The 20965-nt window shown below is 51.4% G+C and overlaps 2 protein-coding genes and 1 long non-coding RNA gene across 3 annotated transcripts in view; 2 read left to right on the plus strand and 1 right to left on the minus strand.

The window, feature by feature from the left end:
- LOC308057202 (olfactory receptor 14A16-like) overlaps positions 1 to 20965 on the minus strand; it is a gene marked incomplete at its 5' end in the record, with an annotated part of 209659 nt that overhangs the window by 163628 nt on the left and 25066 nt on the right. The gene's annotated exons all lie outside the window — the stretch shown is intronic.
- Positions 1 to 20965, plus strand: part of LOC308057218 — a 57882-nt gene that overhangs the window by 27014 nt on the left and 9903 nt on the right. The window contains exon 2 of the long non-coding RNA XR_013925183.1: positions 6917 to 7178. This is a non-coding gene — a long non-coding RNA (uncharacterized lncRNA). The remainder of the gene's footprint in view (positions 1 to 6916; positions 7179 to 20965) is intronic.
- On the plus strand, positions 11542 to 12509 carry LOC308057235 (olfactory receptor 14C36-like; the record flags this gene model as incomplete). The annotated part of the gene is made up of 1 exon (XM_080411355.1): positions 11542 to 12509. Exon 1 carries the CDS (start codon positions 11568 to 11570, stop codon positions 12507 to 12509), a length of 942 nt encoding a protein of 313 aa, XP_080267481.1. The 5' UTR covers positions 11542 to 11567.

Here is a 20965-nt window from a genome sequence, read left to right on the forward strand (position 1 = left end):
GATATTTCAATGGGACCTTCAGAACTCAGACCCCTTGTTAATTATTGAATGGATCTTTTTACCTAACCAGTCTACAAAAACTATTTTGACACAACAGGAAATGTTTGCCTCTCTGATTGTTAAAGCTAGATCACGCCTGTCAACCTTATCAGGGAAGGATTTTGTCTGCATTTGTCTACCAATTATAACAGTATACTTACAATGGCTTTATCAGCAGTCAGACACCTTTGTTATGGCACTTGCCGACTATACGGGTCAAATAACTTCCCATCCACCTTCACACAAACTGTTTAACATTGACTTTCGTCTGATGTTAAAACCCAAAAGAAGCAAACAACCTTTACAGGCACTTACTGACTTACAGATGGATCAGGCAAATCACATAAATTTGTCCTGCTATGGTGGGATGATCAACGGAGATGATGGGACTCGGACATAGAGACAGTCTCCGGTTCACCTCAAATAGTAGAACTGAATGCAGTTGTTCACGTTTTCCGAAAATGGAACGTACCGCTCAACCTTGTTACTGAGTCAGCTTATGATGCAGGTATTGTTACACGAGCCGAAGCTTCTGTGCTGCGGAATGTTTCACATTCACAACTTTTTACCCTGTTACAGGAACTTATTTTCCTTTTGGACTCTCCATCTGTGCCTTATTTTGTTATGCATATTAGATCTCACACCTCACTACCTGGTTTTCTTGCAGAAGGCAATCGACGAGCTGATCTATTGACGTTACCAGTTCAAGTGCTGCCAGACCGCATTGCACAAGCTAAACTGAGTCACTTTTTTTTCCATCAAAATGCTGGAGCTCTTAAACGACAGTTTGACCTTCCTTCTCAACAAGCGTCAAATATTCTTGCTGTCTGTCCTGATTGTCAAAAACATTCTTTCCCATCAATTGCTGCAGGAGTTAACCCTAGAGGATTACAAAGCCTACAATTATGGCAAACAGATGGCACACATGATTCTGAATTTGGTAACCTTAAATATATCCACTCTTCCATTGGTACATTTTCAGGTGCCTTGTTTGCCTCTTGTTCACACAGGAGAAAAGGCACGAGATGTTCGTAGACATTTAATGCGTGCTTTTGCTACTTTGGGTATTCTCTCAAAGATAAAGACAGATAATGGTCCAGCTTATGTTTCAACAACTATAAAAAACCTTTTTGGCCCTATGGGGTATAACTCACATTCCTGGCATTCCTCATTCCCCCACCGGTCAATCTCTCATTGAACGGTCTCATCAGCCTCTAAAACGTCTATTACCACAACAAAAAGGGGGAAAGGGAATGGGAACGGCTATTCCGGAGGAACGGTTACAGAAAGCATTGTATGTTTTCAGTTTTTTAAATTGTTCTTTAATAGATAACAACCCACCGATAGTTCGACATTTTACTGCAAATACCTCCTTCGAGGCACGGGTTAAAGCCCCGATATTGGTTCAAGATCCAGAAACAGGTAAAATTATGGGACCATATCCTCTTGTTACATGGGGAAAAGGTTATGCTTGTGTCTCCACAGAAAAAGGACCCAGATGGATCCCAGCAAAGAATGTACGACCTTTCCGTGAACCTTTACCGCAGACAACTGATACCAACACCGACCCTACAGAATGAAATAAAAACTGCGTGATGATTTCTGTTTTGTATTAATGTCAGGTAACCAAATTCAGGACGTAGCATCTAGATTTCGCTTTTTACAGTGCTTGGAACGGACAATATTGCCCTGGATCAAACCACTTAACGAAGGTAATACGTTTGGACCAGACCAGATCCCCAACGCACTGACGGCACCACTAGCAGATATTATCTTCCATTGCATCAACTTTCAATGACACTCTCATGAACCAGATTGGACAGTGCCTCGATTTCTACAGTTATGTTGCTATGAACATGGACCATCTTGTCGACCGTGTATCAAGATTCATTGTGAACTCTGTGATCACGATCGCTGGCGAGTTGTAAGACTAAGGGACAAATGGGGTCATTGGATGTGTTCTGAGTATAATAATCAAATATTAAGGTTTAATCATATACAGTAGGCCGAACGTTTTATGGGAAAACCTCTTTTGGAATTAGAGGGAGTTATAGGGTTAGGTTCTGAGATTTTGCCAAACTTAGTTTTTGCTAGAAGTATGGGCTATCGCACGGTTGTTGTTTCAATATATTGTATTAGCAAGCAGAATTTGTATTATTAACAAGAACATTATTGTAGGATTAGAGTGTGGACAATCAATTGCAGTGCCTCGGTCGTGGACAGTACGACCAGAAGAATGGCTGGTTGCAAAACGACAATGGAAAAAGAAAAAGAGAAACAAGCATTGTCAGTAATATGGATAATGATGTTCATACCTGGACCTTGGCCTATTGAAGGTAGCTCTTATCCCCCTTTTCTACCAAAGGTAAACGTTTGGGTCACGTTGGCGAACTTGACTGGACAGGATACTCTGTGTCTTGCTATGGCCACTCTGGATCAGCCTTTTTCCACATGTCTTGTGGGCTTACCATTAGATGAATGGCCTATACCTAAAAACCTTCAAAGTCTTTTTCCACCCAAAAACGTATCAAAACATGTGACAGACAATTGGGATGTATGGATACCCCATCTCCCACTGGCTACTCTGGAACCGCAGGGAATTGAACTCCTTGGTTCAGTAAAAATGGATTTTTGCATAAAATTTAACTACACGGGAAAGAATCAATCTAGGGCATGGGACGTTTCCCCTATTCATCCTGTTTTTAGAAATGCAAGTATCTGGTGTAATTACACTGCTAACAACTTGTCTAAATCCAGCAATGCTCCGCTCTCACTACCTGCTGGAGTATTTTTTATTTGTGGTGATCGAGCATGGCCTGTCATTCCTTCTCATAATAAAAGAAGGTCCGTGTAGCTTAGGGTGACTTTCCGTCCCGACTCCTAACACATCTATGATTTTACAACATCGCTACTCTCGAAGGACAAAGCGTGGCGTTCATGCATTTGCATCCGATTGTGATGATAACATGCAATTTTGGTCCTTTGGCCAACGCTTCATTGCATCTCTTCTGTTGCCTGGAGCTGCTGCAGGAAAGGCTCTTATGACATTAGATAAGCTTGGCTGTTGGCTTGCCAAACAAACTAATGCCACAAGCGGTGCATCGTCTGGTCTTTTATTAGCTGTTGATATTGTTCGCCATGCGACATTACAAAATAGAGCTGCAATAGATTTTTTGCTTCTGGCACAAGGTCATGGTTGTGAAGAGTTTGAAGGGATGTGTTGCATGAACCTTTCAGATCATTCGGAATCAATTCATGCTAGCATCCAAAGATTGAAGGATGGAGTTTCTCATCTTCAACGAAGTGATACTTGGGACTGGTTAGATAAACTGTTCAGTGGTTGGGGCATTTCAGGATGGTTAAGTAGTTTAGTGAAGATGATTATATATGCTTTAGATGCTTTTTTGTTTGTTTTATTACTTATACCTTGTCTTTTACAATGCTTACAAATATTAATAACTCGTTCAATTTCAGGGGTTCTTTTTGTGCAAGAGGAAGGGGGAGATGTAGGACAAGGCCTCAAGGACAAGAGTCCAAGTACTGATAGCCTGATGAATAGAGACTTGCTAGAACTTGTAGGGCACAAGCCCTGGGAACAAAGGAACAAGCTAACTGCAGACCCCTGAGCCGTTACAGCTGAGGAGGCAACCAGACGGACAGAGAAACAAGTACCCAGGTAAGGGAACGGATAGCGCCGATATGTAACTTTGTTAATCAAGAAAGCCGCGTAGAAAGAAACCCCCCAGGTTTGGAATAGAAATTGTTGCTCTTTCAAGGTAAACTAATCAGTTCCTATTGTTCTAACGGTGTGCCTTAAATATCAGCCAATCAGTTTTTTTTACGCTTAAGATTTAACCAATCAGTGTGTAATATGTAGAAGGTAGAAACGTATATAATTGTAAGAAAATCACTAATAAATGGACAACTTGCTTGCATCATAGCTGCATCCCATCTCTTCATTCGCCGCAAACAGTGGGGCTGGGGAGGTGAGGAGTGAGGCTGTCCACGCAGTGTTTAGCTCCAGGGACTGCTTTTCCCACCTCTGCACAACTCCTCAGGAGGCATGCTGCATCAGTTGCAATTGGAAAAGTCTTCTATCACTTCTCCATGGTGGTCATTACCTGCCTTCCTCTTTAACTATACTTCTGAAACTTATTAAGTGTTCAAGCCTTGAAGACCAGATGTCCCTGATGGAAGAGACAGGGCTCAAAAGGGCTTTCTGTCTCGTCATGAGCCCAGGGTGTCTGTGGTGCTGTGGACTTCAGGTGTTCAGAGGAGACTGAAGAAACCTCTCAAGAACACCAAGTCAGGAGCAAAGCCCACAGCCCCTGGAAGCGTTAATGGGCCCCGCTGAGGGCCATGGCTGAGAAAGCCTCCCCATGGCCTTGTTAGAGCCCATCCTTGGAGGCTGTGAGGGCAGGAAGGCAAAGGCGCTGTGCAGGCAGCTCTGCTGCTGAGCAAAGCCTTGGCTTGCTTGATGAAGCAGAAAGGCCAAGCCGTGACCTGCAGCCTGTGGGGAGGTCGGTGCTGTCCCTCACACAGGGCTCAGGGCTCTTCCTGGGGACCATGGAAGGTGGGCATCCAATGCCCAGTGAAGGACAGCAAGGGCACAGCAACGTCCAGCTTCCCCATGGGGCTGCAAGGAGGCAACGATGCCCCCGTGCCGTGAGGACATCATGTCTTGTCATGGCCCTCAGAGGCAGAGACAGCTGCCACAGCCAAGGAGACGCAGACCTGGGTTCTACTGGTGCCTTCCAGCCTTGCCAGTGCCCTCTGCCATCCCCACCATAGGCTGTCCTGCATGGTTGGAGCCCTGCCCCTGTTTCCCTGCAGGCTGTAGGCACCATCTCGCTGCCCTGCCTTGCTCTCACCCCAACATTGCCATACCTTCGCTGAGGTACCTCCACTCTCACCGGCTGTTCCTTGAAACACAAACCATGGGCTGATGCAGACTCCCTCTGGCTGAGCCCTTGCACCGCAGCAGGACCCTTGCAGTGACAGTTCTTCCTCCCGATAGCCACTCTCCATTTGCAACATGACACTTTGTGAAATCTTTTCCTCTCTCCTCTTTTTTCCCACTACGCAGGAAAACTTTACCACCTCAGGAACTACCCTCCAAACCTAACTCAATAGCTATTTTTGGTGGTCTTTCCCCTCAAAAAAGTGAAGTCACCTCCACATGGTCTTCTAAACCACATGGCTGCTGCTGGCCTTTCAGCTTCTCCCAGAGACGTGACCAAGCCACATGCCTGCTGCTGTCCTGTCATGTCCACAGGCAAAATGGACATGACAGCCTGTACCCCAGCCCTTTTCCTGGAGAGGTCCTGTGCTGTAGCTTGGCAGAAGGACTTTCCCAGCCATGTTCCTGTTGCTGGCCTATCGCCTCCAGAGACAGGACTGACCTCACAGGCCCCTTCACAGCCAGGCACGTCCTCCTGCATGAGTTCCTGAGAATCTGATGTCCTCCTCATAACACACCCCTCCGTCACCCTCATTCTAACCCATGACCTGGCCACAGAAAAGCAGCCTTGTCTCATTCAGATTTCTCAAATGCATTTCCCACAAGCCATTTGTGTGGAGAAATATTCTTCACATGAACTTCCGTAGTTGTGTTGACATTTTTTATATATGCTCTTATAGCTGTATGGTTTTTTTTTTCCAGGTTGGACTGACCTCTGGAGATCATTGTATCCAGCCCGCCAACTGAAGCAGGGTGAGCTGGACCAGCTTGCTCAGCAACGTGTCTCGGTTCGCTTGCAATAAATCACAGAAGCATAAGAGCAGAGAATCATTTAGGTTGCAAAAGACCTTAAAGGCCATCAAATTCAACCATTACCTCAGGGCAGCCAATTCCATCACTGAATCATGTCCCGAAGCACTATGTCCATGTATTTCTGAAACATCTCCAGGGCTGGTGATTCCCCCAGCTCCCTGGGCAGCCTGTTCCAATGCTTGACCATCCTTGCAGTGAAGATGTTTTTCCTCGTACGCAATCTAAACCTCTCCTGGTATAACTAGAGGCTATTTCCTCTTGTTCTGTCACTTGTTTTGTGGCAGAAGAGACCTACCCGCACTCATCTACAACCTCCTTTCAGGTAACTCTAGAGAGCAGTAAGATCCCTCCTGAGTCTCCTCTTCTCCAGGGTAAAACCTCTTTTCCAAAGAAAACCGTCTTGTCAGACACCCTTCAACAGACCAGGCCTCCAATCCCTTCACCACCTTTGTTGCCCTTCTTGGACATGATCCTCGGCGTTTCTCTTGCAGTGAGGGGCCCAAAACGGAAACACTGTGTTCAAGGTGTGGCTTCACCAGTGCCGAGTGCAGGGGGTCCATCACTGCCCTGGTCCTGCTGGCCACACTGTTTCTCATACCAGACAGGATGCTATTGGCCTTCTTGGCCTCCCCGGCACACTGACGGCTCATGCTCAACCATCTGTCAACCCTCACCCTCAGGGTGCTTCCCCAGCAGGCAGCTTTCCAGCCACTCTGGCCCAAGCCTGTAGCGTTGTGTGGGGCTGTTGTGACCCAAGTACAGAACTGGCACTTCTCCTGGTTGAACCTCATACAACTGGACTCATCCAAATGATCCAACCTGTGCAGATGCCTCCGCAGAGCTTTACTACCCTCATGGAGATCAGCACTGCCACCCAACTTGATGTTGTATGCAAACTCACTGTGGGTGCACTCAATCCCCTTGTCTGGGTCACTGGCGAAGTTCTGAAACAGGACTGGCCCCAGCACTGAGCCCTGGGGAACGCCACTCCTCATGGGCCATCGTCACCTGGATGTCACTGCATTTACTACCCCTCTTGGGGCTTGGCTGTCCAGAAGCTCTAACCCAGCACGGAGAACACCACTGGAAGTCATGAGCAGCCAGTTTCTCCAGGAGAATGCAGTGGGAGATGGAGCCAAAAGGCTTTCCTAAGGTCTAGGTAGACAGCATGCACAGCCTTTCCCTCATCCACTGGGCAGGTCACCTTGTCCCAGCAGGAGATCAGGTTCATCAGGCAAGACCTGCCTTTCATAAACCCATGCAGGCTGGTCCTGACCTCCTGGTTTTCCTGCGGCTCCTGTGCGATGGCGCTCAGGATGATCAGCTCCACAACCTTCCCTGGCACTAAGATCAGGTTGACAGGCCTGTAGTTATCCCGATCCTCCCTCCTACCCTTCCTGTAGGTGGGCACCACTTGACTAACATTCAGCCGTCTTGGGCCTCCCCAGTTAGCCAGCACTGTTGAAAGTCATCGCTGTGCTGAGGCAATAGAGAAACAGACCAATGATTTTCAAAGTGTCCCTGCATCACGGGATGTCCATGGTCAAGGACACAATCAAAAGCACCTTGTCCTTTCTGGGTATGAGGTTCACCGGAACCACATGTCCTCTGGGGCTGCAGAGGCATCACTGGCAGCAATGCCTTCTCCTGCAGCACTGCACAGTCCAGCCCTGCATGTCTCTGGTCCCAGGGACAGCATGGATTGCTCTCCTTAGGGACATCTCATTTCACCTTCACAGTGACCTCTGCCCACCACCCCAGCATGCGCTGCAGCAAAATATTTTGCTGGCGTGGGACCTTGGACACTTGGTACCCATTGTTATTTTTGTTGTTACATGTCTGCGCTTGGCCCAGGTGACACAGGTGTGGTTAAGGGTAACTCTGCTCTGAAATAACCTAAATCAGGGTGAGGAAGGGGAAAAGTCTTATTTAAGCAGCGTGAGGAAGCCTTAGGATCAATAACCTCACATCTTCTTAGGGAATTTAGAGATCCTGTGTGTTTACATGGCAGGGGTTTGGGAATGGTTTGGAGGTGTTTGTAGGGCTGGCAGAGGTGAGAAGAGACCAAGAGCTGACTCCATGGCCATAACAGCCACTTTCATTTGACTCCAAAAGGGACCAGCCCCTGCCCAAACCTGAGCCAACAGGCAATTCTAGTGGCACCTCTGTGATCCCCTATGGCAGAAAGGACCAAACACAACGGGAGAGGAGTGAGAATTATGTGAGAGAACAACCCTATAGACATCAAGGTGAGTGAAGAAGGAGGGGAGCAGCGAGACAGAGGCTTGGTGGGATCCTGCAAGCCAGGGGTCAAGTAACCACCCGCCGACAGTCACAGGGCAGCACAGTGACAATGCTCCTTTAGGTGTCTGCAGGTTCTTTGCATCGGCATTCTAGCACAGCTGCCAGATGGGCCAGCAGCTGTGATGCTCCCCTGGATCTGAAACCCTGCATCATTCGTGTCCACCTTGGTTCTAGGAGCAAAGAAACGGTGGAGTCTCATCTCCCAGGGGGAGTGAGGCAGGAGAGCAGCAGAGTGCAGGCCCCAGGTCACACACTGGCAGGCTGTGGCCTGTGCAGAAGGAGGGAACGCTCCTTTGGGTGCCCTGGAAGTGCCCCACAAGCATAAACTCCATTTTCAATGTTGGACCTGTTGGAGGCTGCTGTCCTTGCCGAGCAGCTGTGCTGAGCTCTGCCACCTGCCCTGGCACTTGGTTCCCTCAGTGTCACAGCTCTGTCTGCAACAGGACGGGCTCCAGCTGCCTCTGCGTGGGCCCCTGGCTGAGGGCACTGCTGCACATCTGGGCTGAAGCCCCCCAGCTGTGGCACCAGCCCAGCTCTGCCTGGCCATAAGGCAACCTGGTACCAAGTGTCCCCGAGCCCGTGGGTGCAAAGGCTTTGCTTCAGAGCAGAGACGTGGCCTGGGCAAAGGAGAGCTGAGTCTTGAGCCCTCGGACTGTGCAATGAAGTGCTGCAATGGGCTCTGCAGGGCTTACTGAAGCACTGAGGACATCCTCCCTGCCCTGCCTGCAGAACCACCAGACACACACGTACACACACGCTCCTTTAGGAGTGCTTGGATCCTTTGCTGCAGTCTTCCTTCTGTGCTGGCTACTGAAGGGTTAACAAAAGGTGACTCATGCAGAAATCTTTCCTAGTAAGGGAATTGCCAGTGCTGGAAATAAGTGTGTCCCCAGGTGAGGCAAGGCCCATGAGGGATTGCCTCATGCTGCTGCCCAGCAGGTTCCCCTGCAGCCCCAGGGACAGCTGGAGGGAGCCCAGAGGGGCAGAGGAGGGAGGCAGGGAGAGCTCAAAAGCAGACCTTGGTGGGAGGCTGCTGAGAGCTCCCTGCTGGAGAAATCTGCAGAGCCCTTGAGCCGGTAAGTGTGTGGCTGCAGGGCAATGCCTCTGCAGTTGCTAGCCGGGTCTGCAGCAGCTGGGGCCCCCCCAGCCTGTGGGACCGTGTGGGAGCCTTTTGCTGTGGAGGAGGCCAGTGTGCTGCAGAGCAGGGCTTCCCTGCTGCAGCGTGGGAGGGCCAGGGCATGTGGGCTGCCTTGTGCCAGGGCCGGCTGCAGGGCTGTGAAGGTGGCTGTGCAGGCAGGGGTGCCCAGGGCTGTCCTTGCCAGCAGGGTCCCTGCAGCCGCGGGGGCTGTGTGCTGGGGCAGGGGCTCTGCCGCCTGCCAGGGGCAGCTCTCAGCCTGCCGGGGGGCTCCCCACAGCTCTGGGGGCGTATGGACTGAGCCCCGAGAGGGAAGGATCTCTCTGCTGTTGAGAGTGTGCTGCATGGCTGAGCGCTGCTTACAAGGATAGGTTACCCTCAGAATGTGTCTGGATGAGACTTCTCGTATCGAAGGTCAGCGCAGGGATTGCTATGATAAATCCAGGGCTCTCCTCAATCTGTGTTTTCAGCTTTCTGTTGTTGGGGGCAGGAGAGGGAAGGCAGAAATGTTAATGGAGATCTGGAGTTTGAAGATGTCCCTGAGACTGCCAGCTGTAACTGTGAGTGATGAGGAGGTCTGCCAGGAGCCTCCTGAAGTGCCCTCAGCCACTCCTCCGCCTATGAACAGCAGCAGCAGCACCTTTGCTGGAGCCATCAGGGTCGTTCTGAGCTGCCCTTTTCCCCCTGCGGACAGGACCCTGCGCCCAGCCAGTGCCCTGCAGAGAGGCACGTTTGTGCGGGGCCAGTGCACAGAGGCAGAGATGTGGTCTGTGAGCGCTGACAGGGAAAGACCTGGCACAGGGAGATACCTCCCACAAGGAAAATCTCCTGACATCCAGGATATTGCAAGGACTGATAGGAAACTTCAGACAGAATTGTTGTTGAAAGCAGAATCAGAAAGCTCTCTCTGACCATGTGCAGTGCAGACCCCTTTCTCTGAGGCATCCCCCTGGCTGCTCTCCCCCCAGCAAAGCCTCTGCCCTCAGGGCTGGGGGTCCCGAGGTGTGAGCCCCCCCCTCTGCAGCCAGAGCTCCAGCAGAGCCGCGGTGCAGCTCTGCAGCCACGTGCCCCGGTCCCTCTGCAGAGCACAGGGGCTGAGAGCAGCTGCCCGGCAGTGTTGGTGTGTGGGAGGTGGCGAGCAGAGCTGGGCAAGGGCAGCGCTGCCCTCAGTGCCCGACACGCTCGCCCTGGACTCTCTTACCTAGACCGTCAGTGCAATTTTACTTCTTTCTCTGCCTTTTGGTGTTAGTTTTATTCTCTAGCTCTTGCTGTCAGGCTCTCTGGGGATGAGTGTTTCAGCTGCAGAGTCACACTCTGACCTTGGGGGTCCTCTCCTGCAGGTGTGTCCATGGGAACAGGTGTCCCAGCTTTCCGCTCAGCTGTGGGGCTGTGGGCAATGCCCTGTGTGGGGCTGGTTCTCCCTCAACCTGATGCTCTTGTTAGGGCACTTGGCTACCTCCTTGAAGTTCCCTTCCAAGCAGTGCGTTGCCCTCCAGAATGGAAACCTGTCCCCTCGCACCCATTAGTGATCTGAAAGCCCCACGTAGAGGCGTAGAGTTTCTGTGATGGAGAAAACGCTGTTGGGGTGGGTGAAATGAGCTGTGTATCCTTTGCTGTGGGTGGGATGCTGACTTCTGATGAAAGTCTACAACCTTTACTGGTCTGTGGTGGGTCAGTCTGTTCTCAGCAGTGCCTTGTGGTATTTCAGGGTAACATGGGAGTGTGGCCACCATTCATCTCAGGAAGGTGCAAGCCCACAGACACCGGGAACCAGCAGGACAGACCACCTCCCCTCACTGTGCACTCACCCACAGGCAATCCTCTTGCCTCACAGACCTCACTCTGTTCCACCTGAGGGCAGCAAAAATGCTCTGCTTTTCTGACATGCGAGAATACTCAACAGGAGAGATGGGGGGAGCTGTGAAAAAAACTAAAACTCCCTTAAAATGCCTTCACCCTTCCCGTTCCTTAGCACTGGCGCTGCAGACGCTGACCAGCCCTTCTGCATTGGCACTGGTTTCACAGGACAAAGTTAAACACCAGGACTGGTCCCTGCCCCCACCCACTGCTGCAGAGTGGGGCTGGCTGGTCAAGAGCCCGTGGGCAGATGCCCTGCTCTTCATCGCCCACACGGCCAGCACCAAGCAGGGCTGCAGCCACACAGCTGCAGGAAGGTCTCCGAGAAAAGAGAGGGATGTCTGTGTGTGACGGGGGGGTGGTCTGTGGGAAATGGCTTTGATTTTGCTTGCAGAAGTCTCCCCTAAATTATCACTGTTATTTTCTCCTGTGACAGGATCATATGCCCAGAGGCAGCAGATGTCCAACAGCAGCTCCATCACCCAGTTCCTCCTCCTGGCATTGGCAGACACGCGGGAGCTGCAGCTCTTGCACTTCTGGCTCTCCCTGGGCATCTACCTGGCTGCCCTCATGGCCAACGGACTCATCATCACCACCGTAGTGTGCGACCAGCACCTGCACACCCCCATGTACTTCTTCCTCCTCAACCTCTCCCTCCTCGACCTGGGCTCCATCTCCACCACTCTCCCCAAAGCCATGGCCAACTCCCTCTGGGACACCAGGGACATCTCCTACTCAGGATGTGCTGCACAGCTCTTCCTGATTGTCTTTTTCCTTTCAGCAGAGTATTTTCTCCTCACCGTCATGGCCTATGACCGCTTGGTGGCCATCTGCCAGCCCCTGCACTACGGGACCCTGCTGGGCAGCAGAGCTTGTGTCCACATGGCAGCAGCTGCCTGGGCCAGTGGGTTTCTCTGTGCTGCGCTGCACACGGCCAATACACTGTCACTGCCGCTCTGCCAAGGCAATGCCCTGGGACAGGTCTTCTGTGAAATCCCACAGATCCTCAAGCTCTCCTGCTCACACACCTACCTCAGGGAAGTGGGGCTACTTGTCATTAGTTCCTGTTTAGCCTGTGGATGTTTTGTTTTCATTGTGCTGTCCTACGTGCAGATCTTCAGGGCTGTGCTGAGGATCCCCTCTGAGCAGGGACGGCACAAAGCCTTTTCCACGTGCCTCCCTCACCTGGCCGTGGTCTCCCTCTTTCTCAGCACTGCCATGTTTGCCTACCTGAAGCCCCCCTCCATCTCCTCCCCATTGCTGGACCTGGTGGTGGCAGTTCTGTACTCGGTGGTGCCTCCAGCAGTGAACCCCGTCATCTACAGCATGAGGAACCAGGAGCTCAAGGGTGCAATGTGCAAACTGATAACTGTATCTTCTTCTGAAGGAATAAAATTTTGAATAACATTTATAATGTAATTTATCAAAGACCCAGAGTGTCTTCTGAATTTGTTCTAGTTTCTTAGGGTATTTCATTTCTGATAAATTTGTCGTCCCCATTCTAATTCCCTCTGTGATTTTCTTTTCTGAAGGTGCCCTGCTCTCTCCTCATCTAACAAATCCAAAGGGCCATTAAACCACTATGTTTTTCCTGGGATTCTTCCTTCCAAGGTCTTTCTGGAGCTGCAGGGACAGTTCCTGTATCCACAGACGGAGGGGAAAAAATTCCTGGCATGGCAGCAGTACCAGGGAACACCAGCCCTTGGCTCTCCAGTGCTGTCCTCCTTCCACTTCCACACTCCCCTTGTGACCCCCTGCCTTGGTGTAAGGCCTGAGTGCTCTGGCAGCTTGGTCACCGCCGTGCTGCGTGGCAGTCCTGTGAGCGCAGGCAGGGGCAGGCAACGGGCACTCTGTGACGGTGCTGGCCTCCATCAAATGCTATGGATTTGTGGAGACCACCTGAATGCAGCACTGCAACGTGCTCCCTTGAACCGAGGTCCCCGTGCCCATTGCTCATGACGAGGGCCATCTCCGCGAGGTGCCGAGCAGGGCGCGACACCCCCGGGCTGAGGTGCTGCCAGCCTCTGGCAGGGGCAGCAGGAGGCCAGGCAGTCACTGTGCCCGCTGCAGTGCTCTGCCTCCGCACGTGCCAGGGACGGGCTCGTGCCTCTGAGCACCCCTGTGTGCGTGAGGCTGGGGTTCAACCACGCCAGCAGTGCATGAGGCCAGCTGAGGTGGGGACACCTCCCAGGGCACCGCCGTTCCTGTGTGTGACTGCAGGAACAAAGGCCACTGTCCCAGGAGGATTCATCTCACCCGCCGTGGGCAGGCTCATTGCAAGTGCCTCTGTCTGGTCACGGCACCCTTTCTGGATGGTGCCCTCAAATGTGTCCGAGCAATCAGGGAGGTTCTGGGGTCCTGGCAAAAGGCAGACATCCAGCCTTTGTTCAGGAAAAGCAAGAAGGACAATTGGGAGAAATACAGGCTGGTCATCCTCACCGTAGTGTCTGGGGAAATGACGGTGGAAATACTCCTGCAGCCAGTTCCAGGTAGTTGTGGGACATCAAAGGGATTGCTGCACCCCTACGTATTGAGGCAAGAAGGGGATGGTTTGTGCCTGCACCTTTGCAAGGGATTTGACTTTTTCTCCTGCACTTTCTGTAGAGGCAGATGGGTGACTTCTGGAGTGAAGAAATGGAGGACACTGTGGGTGGGAAGTTGGCTGGCGGCTTGTGGCTATGTCTCGAGCTAGCTCAACGGCGTCAGGGAGCGAAACCCGACCTTGGGAGAGAGACACAGTTATGCTTGTTGGAAGGAAGCCATGGGAGCAAGAGGAGAACCTTGAAGATAGGGAGTGGTCTGCAGAGCTTGTGGCCTTGTAGATCAAGGGAGTTTCTGAGCTGCTGTGTCTGTAATAAAAAAAGAGCCCAGAGTGGAAAATTGCTGAGCACAGTTACAGGCTGACACGTCAGCCCCCTGCAAAGGTATAAAAGGCTTGCTTGATTTTAATAAAGTGTCTCCGAGGTGTCTTCAAGTGTCTTCGTGCCTTCAATCCGCTCCTAGAGTCGGTGCATCATACGCCACAGGGCCTCAAGACCAAATGTCACCAATGGTCAAGTCCTCCTGGTGGCCACTGACTAGTGACATCTTCCAGTGCAAGCAGTTGGGCCAACTGTGTTGAATGTCTTGATTGTCTCCCAGTACAAGCTGACAAAGTGGCTTTTCAGACCCTTCTGTGGATGATGCCAAAGTGGGCAGAGCCCTTGAGAGATGCCATCCAGTTCACCCTGCCTTGAGCAGGACAGCTGGACAAGGGCCTTTACAGGGGCCTCTCCCAACCTGAGATATTCTAGGACTCATTGACTCACTTCCCTGGAGAGCTCAGTTGGGATGGGATAGCAGGGGGAAGAAGGGAAAACAGAGGCGCAGAAGCAGAGACAAAACAGTGTCCAGTAGAAACAGAGCAGTTCCCCTGAGGACTGTTCTTCCACCCAAACGGTGGGTACGAAATCCATGAGATAAATTGGCTGAGAGAAGCTTCCCTTTATCTGCTGGGGTGCTGGGCCACGGGGAGGGTGACGGCTGAGGACGGTATCTCGTGGTCAGTTGTGTCTCAGGGACTCACATTCCAGCAGGAAGCCAATGGCTGTGACGGGGGCAGTGAGGCCAGTTCTGCCTGCGGAGGGGACAGCCCAACAGCAGCAATGTGCCTGGGAAAGGGGCGGTGAGGTCACCTCTGCCTGAAACAGCGCGTAGGGCAGCCCCTGACTCATGGCTGGGACACGTGCTGTTAAGCTCCATCTGCCAGTGTCTCGGGAGGGCCAGCAGAAGGGCCCTGGGTGGCACAGGGGCTGTGAGATCCCCTCTGCCTAAGGACCTGGGCTCACTCCACCGAGGGGCTTCTTTCTTGCTTGTCACGTCGCTGCTGCCTGAGAACATGGCAGCACAGCAGCAGGCACACCGCTTGCTTGTGTCTATGCGAGAAGCTGAAAGGCTCGCAGCCTTGGAAGAGCGCGGTGAGGCTGTGGCATGGTCAGGGGAAAGGCCTCCAGGAGGGTGACGGGTCGGGATGCCCGCCTGAAGGGTGGTTTCCCAGGTGGTGGAGCTTTCCTTGGAGGTAGGGAAGAGCAGGAGGGAGAAGCACTGCCAGCCAGTGCAGCTGGGAAAGTGGAGACTGGAGGTCAGGAGGAGGAATAGTCACTCAAGGGCTTGTGCTGTGGTGGGAGACGTCGTCCAGAAGGAGTGTGGGATCAGTGCATGTGTGTGTGTTTGCAGGAACAGCGTGTGAGGGTGGGCAGACATCGGTGCATGTGTGGCAAGGGCAGGGTGAGAGCAAGGTGGGGAAGCCAGATGGGTGCCTGCAGCCTACCAGGGAAAAGCAGCAGCCGTGGGACAGCGTAGGACAGCGTGAGATGGAAGGCAAAGGGCACGGGCAAGGCTGGAAGTCACCAAAAGAACCCAAGGGTTGTCCCCTTGCATATGGCCATTGTCTCTGCCACCAAGGCCTATGAGAAGGCGAGTTGTCCTCTGGCCCTGGGGCCTCATGGCCTCCTTGTGACCACTTGCACTGAATTCTTCTCCCTTGAGTGATACTGCCCAGTGAAAGTTCCCAGCATTGGCCACAGCCTGCCACCCTGAGGCCCGGCACCTGCACTCCGCTGCTCTCCTGCCTCACTGCCCCTGGGAGATGAGACTCCATCATTCCTTTGCTTCTGGAGCCAAGGTGGACAGGGGTGACACAGGGTTTCAGATCCAGCTGAGCATCACAGCTGTTGGCCCATCTGGCAGCAATGCTAAAATGCTGATGTAAAGAACCTACAGACACCTAAAGGAACATTGTCACTGTGCTGACCTGTGAACGTCGGGGTCAGTGGGTTGACCATTGGCTTCCATGAGCCCAGCAAGCCTCTCCCTCACTGCCCCCTCTCCTTCTTCACTCACTTGGTGTTTGTAGGGCTGTTCCTGTGCCTTGTTTCTCACGCCTTTCTCTTACAAATGCTGCACACTGTCTTATGGCCTTTCTTGCATTGGTTTGTCACAGAGAGAATTCACAGCTAGAATTACTTATGAGCTCAGGGAGGTAGCAGGTCCATTTCAGAGCCAGCTGAATGTGGCTTTCTTGGCCATGGGGCCAACTCTTGACCTCTTCTCACCTTTGTCAGCCCTACAAACCCCATGAGCGCTCCCAAACGCTTGCCATGTAAACCCACGGGGTCAGAAAAGTCCCCAGTAAGATGTGAGGTCATTGATCCTAAGGCTTCCTCAGGCTGGTTAAGTAAGAGTTTGGCCCCTTGTTCTCCCTGATTTAGGTTCTTTATGGCAGAGAAGGGACGTGTTGGACCTCAGCTGTGGCACCAGGGCCAAGATCAAACATGTAACAAAAATAGCGGGTACCAAGTGCCCAAAGTCCAATGCATGCTAAATTTTGCTGCAGAGCATACTGGGGTGGTTGGCAGGTGGCACTGTAACGGTGAAATGCAATGTCCCTAAGGAGAGGAAACACAGCTGTCCTCAAGACCAGAGGGACAAAGGGCTGGGCTGTGCAGTGCTGGCAGGAGAGGACATGTCTGTCTGTGTTGCCTCTGCAGCCCCAGAGGACATGTGGTGCAGGTGAACCTCATGTCCAGGGAGGACAAAGTGCTTTGGAAAGTGTCCTTGGCTACGGACATGCCGTGATCCAGGAACACTGTGAAAACCGTTGGTCTGTTTCTCTAAATGCATTACCCCAGGGGTGACTATCAAGACTCCTGGCTATACTGGGGAGGCACCAGAAGCCTAGGGGTTAGTCAAAGTGGTGCCCACCTACAAGAAACGTAGAAAAGAGGTTCCTAGGACTGTCAACCTGATCTTAGTGCCAGGAAGGTTGTGGAGCTGATCATCCTGAACAACAGCCAACAGCAAGCATAGGACAACCAGGAGGTCAGGACGAGCTAACACAGATCTATGAAAGGCAGGTCCTGCTTGATGAATCTGATCTCATTTTGTGACAAGGTGGCCTGCCTAGCGGATGAGGGAAAGCCTGGGGGTGTTCTCTACCTGGACCTTAAAAAAGCCTTGGACAACATCTCCCACTGCATTCTCCTGGAGAACCTGGCTGCTCATGGCTTCGGTGGGTGTTCTCCACGCTGGGTTAAAGCTGGCTGGACAGCCAAGCCCCAAGAGGGGTAGTAAATGGAGTGACATCCACGTGACGACCCATAATTACTGGTGATCCATGGGCTCAGTGTTGAGGCCAGTCCTGCTTCAGAACTTTATCAATGGTCTGGATTGAGTGCACCCTCAGTGAGTTTGCATACAACATCAAGTGGGGTGGAAGTGCTGATCTCCTTGAGGGCAGGAAGGCTCTGCAGAGGGATCTGCACAGGTTGGATCATTTGGATGAGTCCAGTTGTATGAAGTTCATCCAGGAGAAGTGCCAGTTCTGCACATGGCTCACCACACCCCCACATAACTCTACAGGCTTGGGCCAGAGTGGCTGGAAGGCTGCCTGCTGGGGAGGTACCCTGAGGGTGAGGATTGACAGGTGGTTGAGCATGAGCCAGCAGTTGTGTGCAGATGACCAAGAAGGCCAATAGCATCGTGTCTGGTATCAGAAACAGTGTGGCCAGCAGCACCAGGGCAGTGATGGACCCCCTGTACTCGGCACTGCTGAGGCCACACCTCAAACCAAGTGTTTGTGGTTTGGGCCATTCAGTTCAAGAGAAACGTTGAGGTCCTGGAGTGTATCCAGAGAAGGGCAACAAGGCTGGTGAAGGGTCTGGAGCCTTGCTTGGATGAAGAGGGTCTGAGAGGACTTGGCTTGTTCAGTCTAGAGCGGGCGAGGCTTCAGGGAGACCTTTATGCTCTCTAGAAGTACCTGAAAGGAGGTTGTAGATGACTGGGGGTAGGTCTCTTCTGCCAGATAACAAGTGACAGGACAAGAGGCAACAGCCTCAAGTTACACCAGGAGAGGTTCAGATTGCATATGAGGAAAAACGTCTTCACTGCAAGGGTGGTCAAGCATTGGAACAGGCTGCCCAGGGAGCTGGGGGAATCTCCAGCCCTGGAGGTGTTTCAGAAATACACAGTTGCAGTGCTTAGGGACATGGTTCAGTGATGATTTACTGATACTCAGGTTACGGTTGGATGTGATGATCTTTAAGGTCCTTTCCAACCTCAATGATTCTGTTTCTGTGCTTCTATGGTCTTGGAAGCCTACCTAGACCACTTGCTGAGCAGGCTGCTCTAGCTGACCCTGCCTCAGCTGCGCAGTTAAAGGTCAGTCCAACCAAAAAACAAACCATAGAGATATAAGAGCATCTATAGAATGTGTCAACACAAATAGAGGAGCTCATCTGAAGAATGTTTCTCCACTCAAATGGATTGCGGGAAAATTATTTGATAAATCTGAGAAAAACAAACTTGTTTTTTGGTGGTCACATCCCTGGAGAAAAGGAGGGTGATGGAGGGGTTTGGTATTAGGAGGGCACCTGGGTCTCAGGAACTCCTCATGCAGGAGGACATGCCTGGCTGTGAGGGGCCTGTGAGGTCAGTTCTGCCTCTGGAGATGACGGGCCAGCATCAGGAACGTGGCTGGGACAGTCCCTCTGCCAAGGGACCCCACAGGCCCCATCCAGGAGAAGGGCTGGGATAGGGCTTGTCATGTCCATTTTGCCTGTGGACATGACAGGACAGCAGCAGGCACAGGGCTTGGTCATGTCCCTGGAAAAAGCTGAAAGGCCAGAAGAAGCCATGTGGTTTGGAAGACCATGTGGAGGTGACTTCACTTTTTTGAGGGGAAAGACCACAAAAAAACCCCGAACAGGTTGGGTTCCCTGCTTGAAGCGTAGTTTCTGAGATGGTAAAGCTTTGCTGGGAACTGGGAAAAATCTCAAGAGAGGAAAAAATGTGACAAAGGCAAGCTCTGATGGTGGAGAGTGACTATGGGGAGGAAGAACTGTCACTCCAGGGGTCCTGCTGCGGTGCAAGAGCTCAGCCAGAGGGAGCCTGGATCAGCCAGCCCATGGCAATGTTGGGATGAGAGCAAGGCAGGGCAGCGAGATGGTGCCTACAGCCTGCAGGGAAACAGGGGCAGGGGCCCAGCTGCCGCGATGAGAGACGGGACGCTGCTTGATGCAAGCAAATGTCGATTTATTGTATACAATCACAAGTTTATATACGTTATCAGAGGCCGCGCGCTTTAAACAGATTGGTTCTTTAAACTACACATTACATACTAGGCAATCCCTCATTGGTTAACTACAAACAAAGAACACTTTAAGTAAGTTTCAACAGTCATCAATCAGCACAAAGTTGTTACTTCTCTTTTGGGCCATCTGTTCCTCATTCCCTTATCTTTACTCAGCCTGACTCCTCCTGTCAGTTGTTACCTATTCACATGCCTTGTCCTCCCGAGGTTTGTAGCCATCCTGCCAAGGTTTTATGGCCGGCCTCCCAAGGTTGATGGCCCACAAGCTCCAGCACATCCCCGCTGATCAGCTGGACCGTACTTGGAGACTTGCCTCTCAGGCCCTGTCCCACATCTCCCCCTTCCTGTTGCACAAAAAGAACTTTCTTCATAGATTGTGTTATCCATCTTTGTAGACACTGCAACAAACAGGGAAAAAGAGTAACAAGAAGACACAAACGGCTAAGGCATAAACAATCGTCTTCACTAAACTTCTTAAGCATCCCGACAGTCCCCATCCTCCAAAAAGTTTATCCAACCAATCCCAGCTGTTGTCTTGTGAAAGTTTAAAGACTCCAGCTTTAAGTTGTTGAAATGCTGGCATGAACCGATTCCGAGTGGTCAGAGAGATTCATGCAGCACATGCCATCAAAATCCTCACAGCCGTGTCCTTGCGCTAAAAGCAAAAAATCGATAGTGGCCCTATTTTGCAATGAAGCATGGCGAACCCTGTCTACATCTAATAAAAGACCAGACAATACATTGCTAGTAGCATTCCCTTGTTGAGCAAGCCAGCAGCCAAGCTTATCTAAAGTTGCTAATGCTTTTCCAGCGGCCGCTCCAGGTATAAAAAGGGAGGCAGCAAAGCGTTGACTACAAGACCAAAACTCCACGTGGTTTTCACAATCGGGTGCATATGCATGAATGCTACACTTTGCCCTATGAGAGAGACGGTGCTGTAAAATCAGAGATGTATTAGGAGTCAGGACAGAAAGGCGGCCGAGGCTACGTGGACCTCCTGTTATGAGAAGGGATGATGGGCCACGCTCTGTCCCCACAAATAAAAAATACTCCCGATGGTAATGACAAGGGGGCATTGCTAGACTTGGACAAGTTTGTTGCCGTGTAATTACACCAAACACTAGCATTCTTAAAAACGGGATGGGCAGGAGAGACATGCCATGCTTTGGAGTGATTTTTCCCTGTATAGTTCAACTTCACACAAATACCCATTTTCACTGATCCAAGAAGCTCAATCTCTTGTGGTTCTAGGGTAGCCTGTGGGAGACAGGGGACCCATATGTCCCAATTCTCTGTCAGATTTTGTGACCGGTTTGGAAAAATTGCTTTTAAATTTGTAGGTACCGGCCACTCATCTAGCGGTAGGCCCACGAGGCATGTGGAAAAGGGGTTATTAGGTGAAGCAGTGGCAAGACACCAAGTGTCTTGTCTGGTCACATTTGCCAATGTAACCCATACATTAACCTTAGGAAGTGCAGGAAGAAATGGGTAGCCTTGCACAATCCCTACTGTCACCATGAAGATAAGCACTATTTCAAAAATTGTTTCTGGCCTGCCCTTAGCTTCCATGCAAATCGTTTTTCACATTTTTCTTTAGCCTGCTCCCAGTCCTGTTTAAGAAGAGTCCAAACAGCAGGCACCAGGTTAGTCTTACTGCACTCAAAACCACAGAGCAGGACTCTTTCTGCTTGTTTATATACAGTTAGGGTCCAGTCCCGGGAATATTCCC

The sequence above is a fragment of the Falco punctatus genome, assembly GCF_963210335.1.
Source record: "Falco punctatus genome assembly, contig: scaffold_40, whole genome shotgun sequence".
Taxonomy (NCBI): domain Eukaryota; kingdom Metazoa; phylum Chordata; class Aves; order Falconiformes; family Falconidae; genus Falco; species Falco punctatus.